This window comes from Gossypium raimondii, chromosome 1, assembly GCF_025698545.1.
Source record: "Gossypium raimondii isolate GPD5lz chromosome 1, ASM2569854v1, whole genome shotgun sequence".
NCBI classification, from domain to species: Eukaryota; Viridiplantae; Streptophyta; class Magnoliopsida; order Malvales; family Malvaceae; genus Gossypium; species Gossypium raimondii.
Window position 1 is genome coordinate 50,625,211 of NC_068565.1, and position 14,866 is coordinate 50,640,076.

A 14,866-nucleotide genomic window follows, 5' to 3' on the forward strand; every position below is an offset into this window, starting at 1 on the left:
ATAAAATACAATTTAAACGATAATAAAGCAAATTTGTGTTACGTGGATTGCATTGATCAAATCAGGAGACCAAAATTGACATGCACTATATATAGTATCTAAAGTGCCTATCCACTTTATATTATATATATTTCCTCATACATTCCATTTTTTTCCTCTAAAAACTTGAAATTATTGTTCACTACTTTTTAGGATTTGGCCATTTCTCAAAAGATATTATGTGCAACACAAATTAAAAGAAACCTACATAATATGTCTGCTCTTTTCCTTCCTTTTTGTCCATAAATTTTCAAAGCCTCTTTTTTCTTTTTTCTTTTTTTAATTCTTATTTAAATTTAAATCTAGTGGTTTATATAAATTTTATATATAAAGAGAAACACAAAATAACATCATATATAATTGAATTAAAAAAGATATAAATTTGCATTTCTTATTTTTCATCATATAATAATTTTACCAATTTAGGTATTCATAATCACGGGTGAAGTTAGAAATTTTATAGAGACTGAAATTAAATCGTAATTTTAAAAGGATTAAATCAAAATTGTATCATTTTAGGGGCCAAAGTGTAATTTTACCTTTACCAATTTAAAATTTTAAAATTTTAAAAGGTCAAAATAAAAACTTTCTATTTTAAGAGGGTCGGGCCCTTGTCCATAATGTTTGTGTGTGGGATTGATTTAATATTAAAATACTAATATTTATTAATTAATTTTAATAAATAAATTTAATTAAAAAATATTTTTGGTTAAATTGTAAAAAGTTATGAGGTAAAAAAGTATCATGGAGACCTTTGTACTAGGGGTCAGATTGCATTTTATCCCTTTATTGAAAATAGGCAAATTAGTCCCTATACATTAGATCAAAAAGCAAATTGACCATTTCTATTAAAATTTTCATCCATTTGTACTATTAAAAACTGGCGCGACTGGCAAAATAAACATCATGTTAACGCACAGGAACTAATTTTTAACAATAGAAATAAATAGAATTTTTAGTAGAATGACCAATTCAGTATTTGATTTAACATATAGGAACTAATTTGCTTACTTTCCGAATAGAGAGAAAAAATGTAATTTGACTCCTAATATAAGGACCTTGGTGATAATTTTACCAAAGTTATGATATAAAAGTGAACATTGGAATTTTACTGTTTAAGAACAGTAACACCCACTGTATCAACGGACAAGTACCAAATCCACTACAAAACTTTATTCCTAGTTGTCATTAACTATTTTTTGACTAATATATTATAACCAATTATGATAGGTCCTATCTTGTTGGTTAAAATAAAAGATGGTTGTTGACCAACAATTTTTTTTTTCAAGTTTCCACCAACCAACCCCCTTTTATATTATTTTTATTATTTTAACAATTTCATTATAGGTTCCGATCATATCTGTTCTTTCTAATAATGTTTAAAACTACCCATAATTCCTCCCCAACCCATAAATAAGAAGATAATGTGTTTCAGTATACTCGAATCCGCATCATTCTGTATTGACAACAATACTTATATCAATTGAATTAAGCCTTAATCAACGACCCTTTATATTATTATTATTGACATCTCATATTCCTTACTAGCTTTTATATAACCAGTGCCTAGTTTTATTTTTAAAAATTAAGATTTGCACTATTATAATCAAATCAATCGGTAATAACAAAAATTTTATCCAACATAATTTATCTAGATCAGAATAGCTCTGAACAAAGACCCACATATGCTTTACACAATGTGATATTTGAACCCAAGTTTTCAAGATTCGAGATCTCAACTTTTACAACTGTGGCAAAACTTCATTGACAATATTTATATTATTTAATCTTAAAAATATTTCACTATCAAGATACCGAATACTAACCCTTAGGTTAATTACATTATTTAATGTATAAACACAAAAAAAAAACTTAATTATTACATAAGTATTAAAATAGTTTGTCGTAATATAAAGAATAATTAGTGTAAATTAAAACTTGAAATTGAAAAGAAAGAGGAAAACTCGGTAAATTAAAGGGCAAAGCTAGAAACTTTTTTCTTGGGGTCGATTTTAGTTGTATATTTTTACGAGAGCTAAAATATAATTTTACTATTTTAATAGTTTATATATTTATAGTTTTGAAAAGATTAAATCAAAATTTTAATATTTTTAAGGTCAATATGTAATTTTACCATATACTAATTTAAAATGATCAAAATAAAATTTTCATTTTAAAGGAACAGAGCTCCTGCTAGCCCCCTTAGTAGCACTCCTATAAACAATTTTCTTCCCTTTACTGAAAATAAATCATGTAAGTAGTAAAAACATTATTAAACAAAATTAAGTTATTGGAGACTTATATACTAAGACGTGTTGAAAATATAATATTATTAAATTAATTAATGAATTGTGTAAGAGAGCAGAGGCGGATTTAGGGAGGGTTGGCAAGGGCCTCAAGTCCCATTTTCGTCTTTTAAATTTTTAAAAAGTTTAAATTAGTAAAGTTAGAATTGTACTTTAACCCCTTAAAAATAATAAAAATTTGATTTAATATTTTAAAAATTAGAAATATATAAATAATTTAATCTTGACTTCCCCTGTAAGAGGGGGAATCCATCAAGTCCCCTAATTGGCTTACATCAATTTTCCACCTAATAATCCAATTATGATTGTCTAGTTATAGTTAGCAGCCCTAGTATTTAAAATTTCCCTACAAATACAATCTATTGTTAGATTTATCGAATTTATAATAAATATGACATGTTTTGACAACATTACCACAATGGATTTAATATACATTAATATTATATAATTTATAATAATTCATACTGTATATATATATATATATATATATTTAAATGTGATAAAAATACATGCATGCATGCATGCATTATTAGATGTATCTATCTTTGAGTTTATTCTATTTTATTTTGTAATAACATTATTATAATAAGAGAAGATTTGTCTTCACATAATTTTAATCCTATTATTTGTTTATTATTATTTAGTACACCATAGTTTTTTATAGGGTAAACTATTAAAATAATCACTTTTGTTTATTTTAAGTTATATTTTAGTCATTTATGTTTGAAATGTTACATTTTAATCACTAAGTGTTAATTTCATTAATGGTGTAACGGTAAGCTAATGTGGCGTTAAATCATCAATTTTTTAAAAATGGTTAATTTATATAATTGGTCTCCATATTTTTTCATTTTGAGCAATTTAATTTTTTTTCTTTTATGTTCTTTTAACTTCCCCTCCCTTTTTTTTTTTCTATTTTTTCCATTCTCTTCTGCTTCTCCCTCTGTTTTCCTCCCTTCTCCATTTATTTTAACATAGTTTTTCTATGTTTTTTATTTGTTAAAGCTAGTCCCTATACTTTTATTTTTTTTGAACAATTTATCTTTTTCGAGTGAGGCAAGCTTGTGGACTAGTTTTAACAAATGGAAAACATGAAAAAACCACGTTAAAAGAAATGAAGAAGGGAGGGAAATAGAGGGAGAAGCAGAAGAGAATTCTAGTGTTAATTTCTTTTTAATATTACAACTTCTAATATATATATAAGTTATTTTTTAATTTATCAAACCAAATCAAGATATTGAATGGTTAGGGTTCATCATAGAATTCTTTTTGAATAATTTCATTATAGGTTCTAATTATATCTGCTTTTTTTGACACAATGTCTAGAACTACCCATTGCCTTTCCACAACTAATAAATAAGAAGATAATGCATTTCAACGCACTCTAAATACAACTTTTAAGTATTTTTTAAATGTATCATTTTGACTGAAAATTATGCATTTCATTATAGGTAATTTCTAGTTTTTTAAATAATGGTTAATATACTAATTGGTATTTGAGTTTGGTTTTAATTTTAATATCAATTTGATACCGAGTTTGTTTTAATATTCACTTTGGTACCTAATTTTTTTGTTTAATTTGATCCTTGTGTTTTTTATCTAATTAAGTGCTTGAGTTTGACTTCAATGTTTAATTTAACACTCAAACTTTTTTCCCAATAAAATACCTCTATTTCTTTTACTAGGACACACGCCAATCAATACATAATATTATTTGATCTTAATACCAAATTGAATATAAAACCAATTCAGATATCAAATTAGAAAACTAAATCAGATACCAAACTAACAGTGAAAACCAATTAAAATTATTAAAGAAAAACCCTTAAAAAGTCCTTAACCAATTAAAAACTTGCTATGTTTAATCCACCTTTGTCTAATCAAAATAATTTAAAATTAAAATAAGTGTTTAATAATAATAATAATAATAATAATACAATCATCTCATCATTAACTAATTTTCACTCAAATTCCAAAAAAAATCAGTGTTTCAAATCGGATTCCTTTAGATTAGTGTTTATTTCAAAGATAATGTGTTTAATTTTTTATTTCACGTTACTGATATTGTTATAATATCTAATTTTACTGTCTTCATTATTTTATATTAACCGTAAATAAATGCATTGTCTATCCAAAAGTCTTGATTCTCATTGATTAAGATATAATATTATTATATTTTATTATTTTAAAATATTTTTCATAGTTATTATTTACTAATAATATTATTTTAAATCATATTGGGTAAAAAAAAAATTAAAAGGAATCGGATCTGAAGCTCACCTTTCTCGGGAAAAAAGATGGGATATAGGCACGAGTTGGTTCTCTTCACACGTCAGCTAAAAAAAGATCACTAGCTTTACCAGTATCCCATAAATATATGGTAGTTCAAAGGTCAAAAATTTATAATTTAATGGTTTTATTATTAATTTTATATTTTAATTTACTATTAAAAGAATTTATCAGTTGGTTGATATGAAATTTAAAAAAAAATTAAAACTCGTTATTTTTTTATATATATATATTATAGTTATTAAAAATATTTTTTTTTTCTGATTTATCATTTAAAAGTTGATTCTCATGAATCAATTAATACTTTTTAATATGACGTGGATTAATATATAAAATTAATGGGCAACCTGTAATAAATGCAGATTTGACTGAATGGTAAAGTATAAATATTGAAAAATATAAAAATTTGGATTCAGATTTTATTATCTGTATATATTTTATTATTATTTTATATAAAAGATATAAAATGATAAAAATAATTTTAAAATAATATAATTTTTTGACAGAATAAAATAAAATGATACAATTTATTTTATAAAATAAGGGTACTTTTATCATTACTCAACTAAATTAGTGTCCAGATAATAAGTGACACTAAATTTAGGGTCTGTTTGATTGCCAGTAAAATGTTTTCCGTAAAATGATTTCTGAAAAATATTTTACTTTTCTGTAAAATGATTTACTGGAAAATATTTTCTGGTATTTGATTGGATCTGTGTAAAATATTTTCTGCTGTTTGACGGATTTCCTGAAAATATTTTTCGGAAAAGTTGTTTTTACATATATTAATAAATTTTTATATTTTAAATTATTTTTACATATATTGCAATGATTTATTTATAATAATACTCAATTATTAAGCTACAATATTAATCGTTATAAATTGAAAAAAACTAATATCAAATAAATTATTTGTAATTGTGTTAAAAAAACAAGTATTGAATAATTAAAAAAACAAGTTACTGGAAAATTGATAAATAGAAGCAGTTTTCTACCGGAAATGAAGGAAGGAATGAAGGAGGCGATAGAGAGGAGAGCACGGAAAATGTCTTACGGAAATTGAAAGGGTAAGACATTTTCCCTAAAACGTAACCCATTTTCTTTTGTTTTAGAGTTCATTTTCCAAATAGAAAATATTTTCCGCCAATCAAACGCTAGAAAAGTTGGAAATGATTTTCCGAAAAATCAATTTCGTCAATCAAACAGACTCTTAGTGAAGAATTACTAACATAAAAACGAAAAATGTTATGGAAATTATGCTCTTCTCACATTATTAGTGGATTATATAGTAATACCTAAATCTAATGTATAATAACAAGTACGAGAGAAGTGTAAATATATGTCCGACCAATTACAACGTGGAATTCAATTAATACAATGCACACAGTGGACGAAGAATTGGATAAAAACTAGGCTAATTTGGAAAGAATGAGACAATACCCATACAAAGCATACGCATGTGGTGACAGGAAGATCTACATATCGTAATTGCAAGTAGTGAGATTTGAATTTGGATCTTCAAAGTTTGGAACCTCAATCTTCAAAGTTTGGAACCTCAACCTTTGCCAATAATATTGATAGTGATAAAAGTATCATAGAGACCCTTGTACTAAGAGTAAGGTTGAATTTTGTCTATCTACTAAAAAGGACAAATTAATCCTTGAACATCTGATCAAATAGCAAATTGGTCATTCTATAAATTCCATCCGTTTCTACCATTAAAAATTGGTTCATATACATCAACATGAGGTACACATGGCACGTTATGCGTAACTATTTGATTATTCAATTAGCTGCACTAGTTTTTAACAATAGAAATAAAAGAAATTTTTATCAGAAAAGATTAGTTTACTTTTTAATTTAACTATAGAGACTATTTTACTTATTTTTTAAGTAAAAGGAACTTTTATGATATTTTTACCTAACGATCACTACAAACCGTCAAAATTTTTTAAATTTAATAGCTTTTTCCCTACAAGAAAACTAAATTAAAACTTAACTTAAAATAAGGTAAATTATCAAAATAGTCATTTTTGTTTACCTCAGATTACATTTTAATCCCTTACGTTTGAAATATTACGTTTTAGTCACTTACGTTAACGTGTTGTAACATTTTAGTCACTGAGTCGTTAATTGTCGTTAACAGTGTAACGGTAAGCTGACGTGGCACGTTAAATCATCATTTCAAACAAAACTTTTAGGTTAAATTATACAATTAGTCCTCATATTTTTTCATTTTGAGCAATTTAATTTTATTCTTTTATGTTCTTTTAACTTTCTTCTTTATTTTCCATTCTCTTCTGCTTCTCCCTTAGTTTTCCTCCCTTCTCCATATCTTTTAACGGAGTTCTTCTATATTTTCCATTTGTTAAAACTAGTCCCTATACTTTTATCTTTTGAACAATTTAAATTTTTTCTTTTCTTCTTCCCTTTAGTTTTAACAAATAAAACCTAAAAAACTACATTAAAAGAGAGGAAGAAGTAGAAGAGAATGAAAAAAAGAAGAAAAAAAAGAAAAGTTAAAAAGAACATAAAAGGAAAAATTAAATTCTTCAAAACAAAAAATATTGGGATCAATTGTATAATTTAACCTAAAATTTTGTTTGAAATAATGATTTAATATATCACGTCACTTATCGCTACACCATTAATAACAATTAATGGCTCACTGATTAAAATGTAACATTTAAAACATAAGTAACTAAAACATAACTTGAGGTAAACAAAAGTGACCATTTTGATAATTTATCTTTTAAAATATTATGGCACTCACTTAAATGGTGTTACCATCAAACAGCAGCCACCCCCAAGTCAACCCCCCCGCGGCTGTAAACCTCAATTCACACGCGAGCTACAGCAGATCCGCAAGCGATGTTTTTCATCGTATTCTTTAATTAAAACTAAACTAATTTTCCATGTAATTAATTAAGATTAACTAAACAAATTAAAAATTAATCAACCAATTAATTATTACCGTTAACTGTCAAAAAATTTCAAAAAGGGCAAGTAATTGGGTAAACTCGTCTTTTCAGTATGTCGTACTCGCATGCTTAAGATTTCATTTTTATTTAAAATATTATTTGCATTTTTTTTATACTGAACTTTTTTTCAGTTTTTTTGGTTCTTGTATGTTTTAGCTTTGGATATTCCTTTCACAAAAAAAAAAAAAAAAATCGTCACCATCGAGAAGATTGATTTTCAAAAAAGCGAAACGCCAGAGATAAAGCACAATACACACACAGAGGAATAGCGGTTTCGATTGTCAGCTTTTTTAAAATTGCAACGAAGCTTCTTCTTCTTGTTCGTCTTCAGGTTTTTTTTTTTTTTTTTTGCAGCGACGACTTCTGCTTTTCGTCGCTGATTCACACAGTGTTTAAAGATACTCTCTGTCTTATCTTTTCATCACTTTTTGTACGTATATGTTGAGTATACTGCATAGAGATATTGATATTTACAATGATGCTTAAGTGTTTGAGTTTCAGTTGAGTTGATTTATATACGGTAGAAAAAAACTGGTGAGATTTGTTGATTTCTATTTTCTGGATATATGTTTGTTTTTGTCTTTTTGTTTAAGTAGTTTTAGTTTTTATTTGATTTTTTTTTTTGCTGTGTGATAGATTTTGAAAGAACAGTAACTGGATTTAGAAGATTTATTATTCAATTTAAAAGAGTGGAGAAGAAAAATGAGCTAAAAGATCAGGTAGTGTTTTGAAGATTCTAAGCTAGGAATTTGATTTTTTTTCGTTGGATTAATTTTGCGGTTAATGAATTGAAGAATTTATAAGCTTCGTTTTTGTTGAAATATACCGCATAGAGATGTTGATATTGATAATGATGCTTCAATGTTTGAGTTTCAGTTGAGTTGATTTATATACGGTTGAAAAAAACTGGTGAAATTTGTTGATTTCTGTATATATGTTTGTTTTCGTCTTGTCGTTTAAGTAGTTTTAGTTTTTATTTGATTTTTTTTTTCTATGTGAGAGATTTTGAAAGAACAGTAACTGGATTTAGAAGGATTATTATTCGATTTAAATGAGTGGAGAAGAAAAACGAGCTAAAAGATCAGGCAGTGATTTAAAGATATTGTGCTAGGAATTTGTTTTTTTCATTGGATTTATTTCGCGGTTAATGAATCGAAGAATTTATAAGCTTCGTATGTGTAGAAATTTAGTTAATTTGAATTTATCATGTTTTATTTTGTGTATTTATTTGATTTTAGAGTTTAATTTCCACGAAGAATGTGCTGTAGTATGATAGATGCTGCAATCAAGCACTCGGTTTTTGTTTCTAATGTTTTTATGATGCGAGGTCATTTTACAGTGTTGAGATAAGTTTTTTCTGATACTAATGAATAGTCTGGATTCATGATTCGATTTGTAGATCAAAGGAAAGAGAGTTTTCAGAGGAATTATCATCGGATCTCATTGTAAGGAGTCTTTTCATAGTATTCTACATTGTGGAAGCACCTTGGAATTGGCTTAATTTGATCTTGTAAGAAACTGTAACCTTTCGGGGCATTATGCATGTCTGGCCTTGTGGTCACTGTTGGTAACGTGGAAGAAGGACTTTCTCGCGCAGAAAGAACTAAATCTCTTGATGCCATCATTGACAAGGACAACGGATGTATACTAACCAATGGTGATGCTAACCATAGTTCCGAAACAGCTGGATTTAGAGTTGGAGAACTCTTGCTGCCGAATGGGGACTCTTATTCCGGGTCATTGCTCGGAAACATGCCAGAGGGTCAAGGGAAGTATGTTTGGCAAGGTGGTTGTGTGTATGAAGGAGAATGGAGACGTGGGATGAGGCATGGGATTGGCAAAATACAATGGCCTTCTGGAACTGTTTATGATGGTGAATTCTCAGGTGGATATATGCATGGTACTGGAACATATATTGGCTCTAATAAATTGACTTATAAGGGGAGATGGAAGTTGAGTCTCAAACATGGTTTAGGATACCAAGTTTATCCTAATGGAGATGTGTTTGAAGGCTCCTGGATGCAGGGAACACCGGAAGGTCCAGGAAAATATACTTGGGCCAATGGAAATGTTTATCTAGGGAATATGAAGGGTGGAAAAATGTCGGGCAAAGGAACTCTCACTTGGACAAATGGAGACTCCTTTGAAGGAAGCTGGTTAAATGGAATGATGCACGGATTTGGAGTGTATACTTGGAGAGATGGTGGTTGCTATGTAGGAACTTGGACACGGGGTTTAAAGGATGGAAAAGGATCATTTTATCCCCAAGGCAACCGGCTTCCGGCCTCACAAGAAGTTTACCTCAATGCTCTCAGAAAAAGAGGATTGTTACCAGATTTGAGAAAACAGAATCATTCTCATATCCACCATGCTGCTTCTGTGGACATGGGAAGTGTCAAGGTTGGTGGCAACCGGGTATCTAATCGTAATTCTGATAAGCTATCAGAAGGAAACTTATTAAATCTACAGCAGTCTCGCAACAGAAATGTTTCCTTGGAAAGACGTTGGAGTCTGGAGGTATCCATTGAGAAAGTGATTGGGCACGATTCGTCATTAGAGTTATCTGATTCTTTTAAGGAAGGGAGAGAAAACGGAAGTGAAACAAATGCGCCAATCTTAGAACGTGAATACATGCAAGGTGTCTTAATTAGTGAGCTTGTGTTGAATAATAGTTTTTCACCATCATCTAGAAGAGCGAAGCGGAGACAGAAAAAGTTAGCAAAAGAGGTTAAGAGGCCTGGAGAAGCAATCATTAAAGGTCACAGGAGTTATGATTTAATGCTCAGTTTGCAGCTTGGAATCAGGTCTGTCCTTTGTTTCTAACTCTAATGCTGATTTACCTTTCTCCTTATATCAGCCAATTATTCTCCCTTCTGTATGTAAGTATTGCTTTTGTTTAGCATTGCATGGAATTTTCAGACTGGAGTCTGGAAAGCTATTGTAATCTAATCCTTATAGATAGTATTAGAAAAATGGAAGATAAGTCCGAAATGTTGACAAAATCAGTATTAACAATGCATCTAAATGGTCTTCTCTCTTTGGGATAGTAGATTAACTATTTATGTTTACTTGCTATTTTGAAATCCTCTGTAAAGAATGCATAGAAAGATACACTCATTTATCATGATAAAGAATCCATATCTGGTCCGCTAAATTTGCAGTTATGTTGTTTTTGGAAATCTAACGCTGAACATGGCTAGATATTGCCAGATACACTGTGGGGAAAATTACACCTGTGCAACGACGAGAGGTTAGAGCGTCAGACTTTGGCCCCCGAGCAAGCTTTTGGATGAATTTTCCTAAAGTGGGATCACAATTGACACCTACCCATCAGTCTGATGATTTTAAGTGGAAAGATTACTGCCCAATGGTTTTCAGGTTAGGATACTTCCACTTTGATGTCATATGGAGAATTTCTGTATGCTATATATGTTTCTAATATATTCACTAGGAATTTCTTAAGACCTTCCTAGTTTCAGTGAGGTCCTATGATTCAGTTTGAAGGTTCAGTCGATCTACTATTTAAAACTCCATGGCCTAATGTATCTTGTATGATATTGTACTAAGTTTTTATTTCCCATGTTGAAACAAGTATAACTTCTTGTAGGAATCTAAGGGAGATGTTCAAGATTGATGCTGCCGACTACATGATGTCCATTTGTGGAAATGATGCTCTCAGGGAACTTTCTTCTCCTGGGAAAAGTGGTAGTATCTTCTTTCTGTCTCAAGATGATCGTTTCATGATTAAGACACTCCGGAAATCTGAAGTAAAGGTGGGGAATCTCCGTTTTTACTTTTTATTTATTTATTTATATTCTCTAGGAAACTAGCTTGAAGTAAAGGTTTTATTGACTAAATTCTTGCATATAGGTTCTTCTAAGAATGCTTCCCAACTATCATCATCACGTGAGATCATATGAGAACACACTCATCACAAAGTTCTTTGGGCTTCACAGAATCAAACCATCTAGTGGTCAAAAGGTAATAACAGTAATGTTCTTTCATATGCCAGAGCGCATTTTACCTGAATTCATACAAGGTTCCTTCAAAGACTGGAATGCCTTTTGAACTAACAACCATGAACCACGTCCTTTTTTTTGCAGTTTCGCTTTGTAGTAATGGGAAATATGTTTTGCACTGAGTTAAGGATTCATAGAAGATATGACTTGAAAGGATCATCACAAGGGCGTTCTGCTGACAATGTTGAAATTGATGAGAACACAACGCTTAAAGATCTGGATCTCAACTACTGCTTTTATTTGGAACCTTCTTGGCGAGATGCTTTATTAAGGTTCGCAAATTTTATGCCATACTTTCACAGTAGTTAGTCCAAGATTTGGTTTAACTATACAAATTTGTTTCTTTTCTATCCTATTGAAAGAGCATTCTTATATAATTGGTTTACCTCTCAATGCATGATTTTATTGCATTTATATTATATTTTTGCAGGCAAATAGAGATTGATAGTAAATTTTTGGAAGCACAATGCATTATGGATTATAGCCTTTTGCTTGGTGTGCATTATCGGGCACCCCAGCATTTGAGGTCTCTCATGTCCTACAACAGAACGGACGGCCTAGGGAGTGTTGCAGAGGAAGGTGTGTATTATGAAAATTTGATCTTCCATTGGCAGTTTCTTCCAGCTCCTTTTAATTCTTTTCACAGATTTTATGAGTTAAGTGTCTTTCAAGAATTCTCATATGTTGACATACATAAGAGGTAGCCGAATCTGCGCAAAGAGAAAATAATTACTACATATTGATAGAAAAAATATTTAAGATTAAATCACTATTTGGGGCTGAACTTGGCAACTATTTCCATATTGGGGCCCGAACTTTCTTTTGGTCTATATTAGGTCTTGAACTTGGCAATTGTTCCTACATTGGTGTTTGAACTAGGCAGCTATTCTCACACTGGGCTTGAACTTTTTTTTCCAAGTTAATCCCTGAACTTGGCAATTATTCACATATTGAGGTCTAAACTTGGTAACTATTCCCACATTGGGGCTTGAACTTTAGGGTTCTTAAGGAAATATCAAGGACTAACTTGGCCAAAAAAAAGTTTAAGCCCCAATGTGGAAACAATTGAAAAGTTTAAGGCCTAATTTGGAAAAAAAAAGTTCAGGCCCCAATATAGGAACAATTGCCAAGTTCAGGCCCCAATGTGGGTATAGTTGTCAAGTTCAAGTCCTAAAAAGTGATTTAACCCAAATATTTAAGATGTAGTTTGTTAGACAAAAAAATAAAAACAGAAAGATGAGATGGCAAACTAACAACAAACTATGGCAAATAATTGGTACATATATATCATGCATGGTACATAGCCTACATCCAAATAATTGGTCTATGCAATAGTTATCTGATTCTGATCCAACTTCTTGAATGCCTACTTTTGCAACATCCTAAAGGACAGTGGACTGGTTTTGTAATCTATTGGTGTTTATATTTCAGAGGAAGATGAAATCACCAACTATCCACAAGGCCTTGTATTGGTCCCTCGTGGAACAGATGACAATAGTGTTGTTGCAGGTCCTCATATACGAGGTCGACGTTTGCGTGCATCAGCTGTAGGTGATGAAGAAGTAGACCTGCTTCTCCCTGGCACGGCAAGGTATGATAACTAAACATGTCATGCCGGCTTTTCCCGTTCTTGCAATATCAGATGACCATGAATAAATTTCTTGATTGTTGCCATAGTTGGGCTGCAATGGACTCGAGCTGAGCTCGAATGGCATAAACGCGACCCTTGAGCTTGATTCGAAACTCACAGCTCAATACTTAGCTTGAGCTCAATCGAGTATCATTTTCTAAACTTGGCTTGAGATTGCATTTGAAAATCTGATGGAATATATTATTTAACTTGGATTTGAATTTTAATTCTAAAATCTAATGCTAATATTAAACATATTCAAATTTAAAGCAATTATGCAGTTCCGGATTTAGATAAAAAAAATTATAGATGTCTAATCCAGGTAAAAGTACCATAGAGGCCCTTATACTAGGAGTCAGATTGCATTTTGCCTCTTTTATTCAAAAAAATTAGTAAATTAGCCCCTATACATTAGATCAAAGAACAAACTGGTTCTTCTGTTAAAAATTTCATCAATTTCTACTGTTAAAAACTGGTCACTATACATTAGCATGAGGTACACATAACACGCCGCATGTTACCATCTAGATATTTTGTTAGTCATGTCAATTTTTAATAGTACAAGTATATAAAATTTTTAATAAAAAGGATCAATTTGCTCTTTGATTCAACGTATAGAGACTAATTTTCTCACTTTTTGAGTAGAGAGGGCAAATTGCAATCTGACTCCTAGGGCTTTCATGGTATTTTACTGCCTAATCCACATTTATATCTATAAATAGCCATAATTTCTTAAGTCTAAACTAAGAGAAAAAGGGATAGTAGTGAGTACATAGATATGCCCAAATAGGCTATTGTGAATCTCATGTAGCATGTTAGCTTTGATTCTTTATCCTTAGGGGTAATTTATTTCTTCTTTTGTTTATTTTTCTCGAACAGACTCCAAATCCAGCTCGGAGTGAACATGCCAGCAAGGGCCGAACAGATTCCAGGTAAAGAAGAAAACATGTTCCATGAATCATATGACGTTGTGTTATATCTGGGAATCATTGACATTTTGCAAGAGTATAACATGACTAAGAAGATTGAACATGCCTATAAATCTCTTCAGTTCGATTCACTATCCATATCTGCCGTCGACCCTACGTTTTACTCGGAACGGTTCTTGCAATTCATTCAGAAGGTGTTTCCTCTAAATTCCATGAAAACCTGATGAAAAATGTGTTGGGTCCATATTGTCTTACTGTGAGTTAAAAAAAAATTGAGTGATTAGGACCCGTAGGAGACACCATTTGCAATACTCTCTGTGGTGATATTGCTGAAATACTTTGTTGTTCTTAGGAGCCGATTTTTAGTGATTATGTTTATAGTGAGTATAGTTGCCTGCCATTGTTTTTGTTTCTTGTATGATATATGTATGTATATGTACTATTGGAATACATGTTCGATGCTTTATTCTATTCTTTCGCGACTTTTTCAAACTAGTGGAAAAGCAATAGAAAGATAACCCAGTAAACATGATCTGATCTAATAATAGTTCTTCTTTGGTGCTTAGACTAAAGCCACTGTTGACATTTGTCAGTTAGTTATTAGTTGATGTTACTGTTTTTTGTGGGTTAAACTATCTTATGGGCAGACCGACGACCAAATTAGTCTTATAAA

The 14,866-nt window shown here is 30.3% G+C and overlaps 1 protein-coding gene across 5 annotated transcripts; it reads left to right on the top strand.

Annotated features, from left to right (window-relative positions):
• The first annotated feature begins 7,762 nt into the window (after positions 1-7,762).
• On the top strand, positions 7,763-14,765 carry LOC105786395 (phosphatidylinositol 4-phosphate 5-kinase 9). Of its 5 annotated transcripts, none has more exons than XM_052620446.1 (10): positions 7,763-7,946; positions 8,252-8,334; positions 9,015-10,419; positions 10,826-10,993; positions 11,223-11,388; positions 11,486-11,596; positions 11,719-11,906; positions 12,065-12,213; positions 13,066-13,225; positions 14,144-14,765. In XM_052620446.1, the coding sequence occupies exons 3-10, from the start codon at positions 9,158-9,160 to the stop codon at positions 14,415-14,417; spliced, it is 2,478 nt and encodes an 825-aa protein (XP_052476406.1). In that variant the 5' UTR covers positions 7,763-7,946; positions 8,252-8,334; positions 9,015-9,157; the 3' UTR covers positions 14,418-14,765. The 5 variants fall into 5 exon arrangements, with proteins under 5 accessions (XP_052476406.1, XP_012468252.1, XP_052476408.1 ...); XM_012612797.2 differs by lacking the exon at positions 7,763-7,946 and adding an exon at positions 7,973-8,149; XM_012612798.2 differs by lacking the exon at positions 8,252-8,334.
• The last annotated feature ends 101 nt before the right edge of the window (positions 14,766-14,866 follow it).

What these genes read in the sequence shown, in the direction of transcription:
- LOC105786395 (XM_052620446.1), top strand. Translation starts at nt 9,158, where the DNA reads ATGTCTGGCCTTGTGGTCACTGTTGGTAACGTGGAAGAAGGACTTTCT. An exon ending in TCCGGAAATCTGAAGTAAAG is followed by an intron (nt 11,389 to 11,485) that starts GTGGGGAATCTC and finishes TCTTGCATATAG; the next exon opens with GTTCTTCTAAGAATGCTTCC. An exon ending in AACCATCTAGTGGTCAAAAG is followed by an intron (nt 11,597 to 11,718) that starts GTAATAACAGTA and finishes TTTTTTTTGCAG; the next exon opens with TTTCGCTTTGTAGTAATGGG.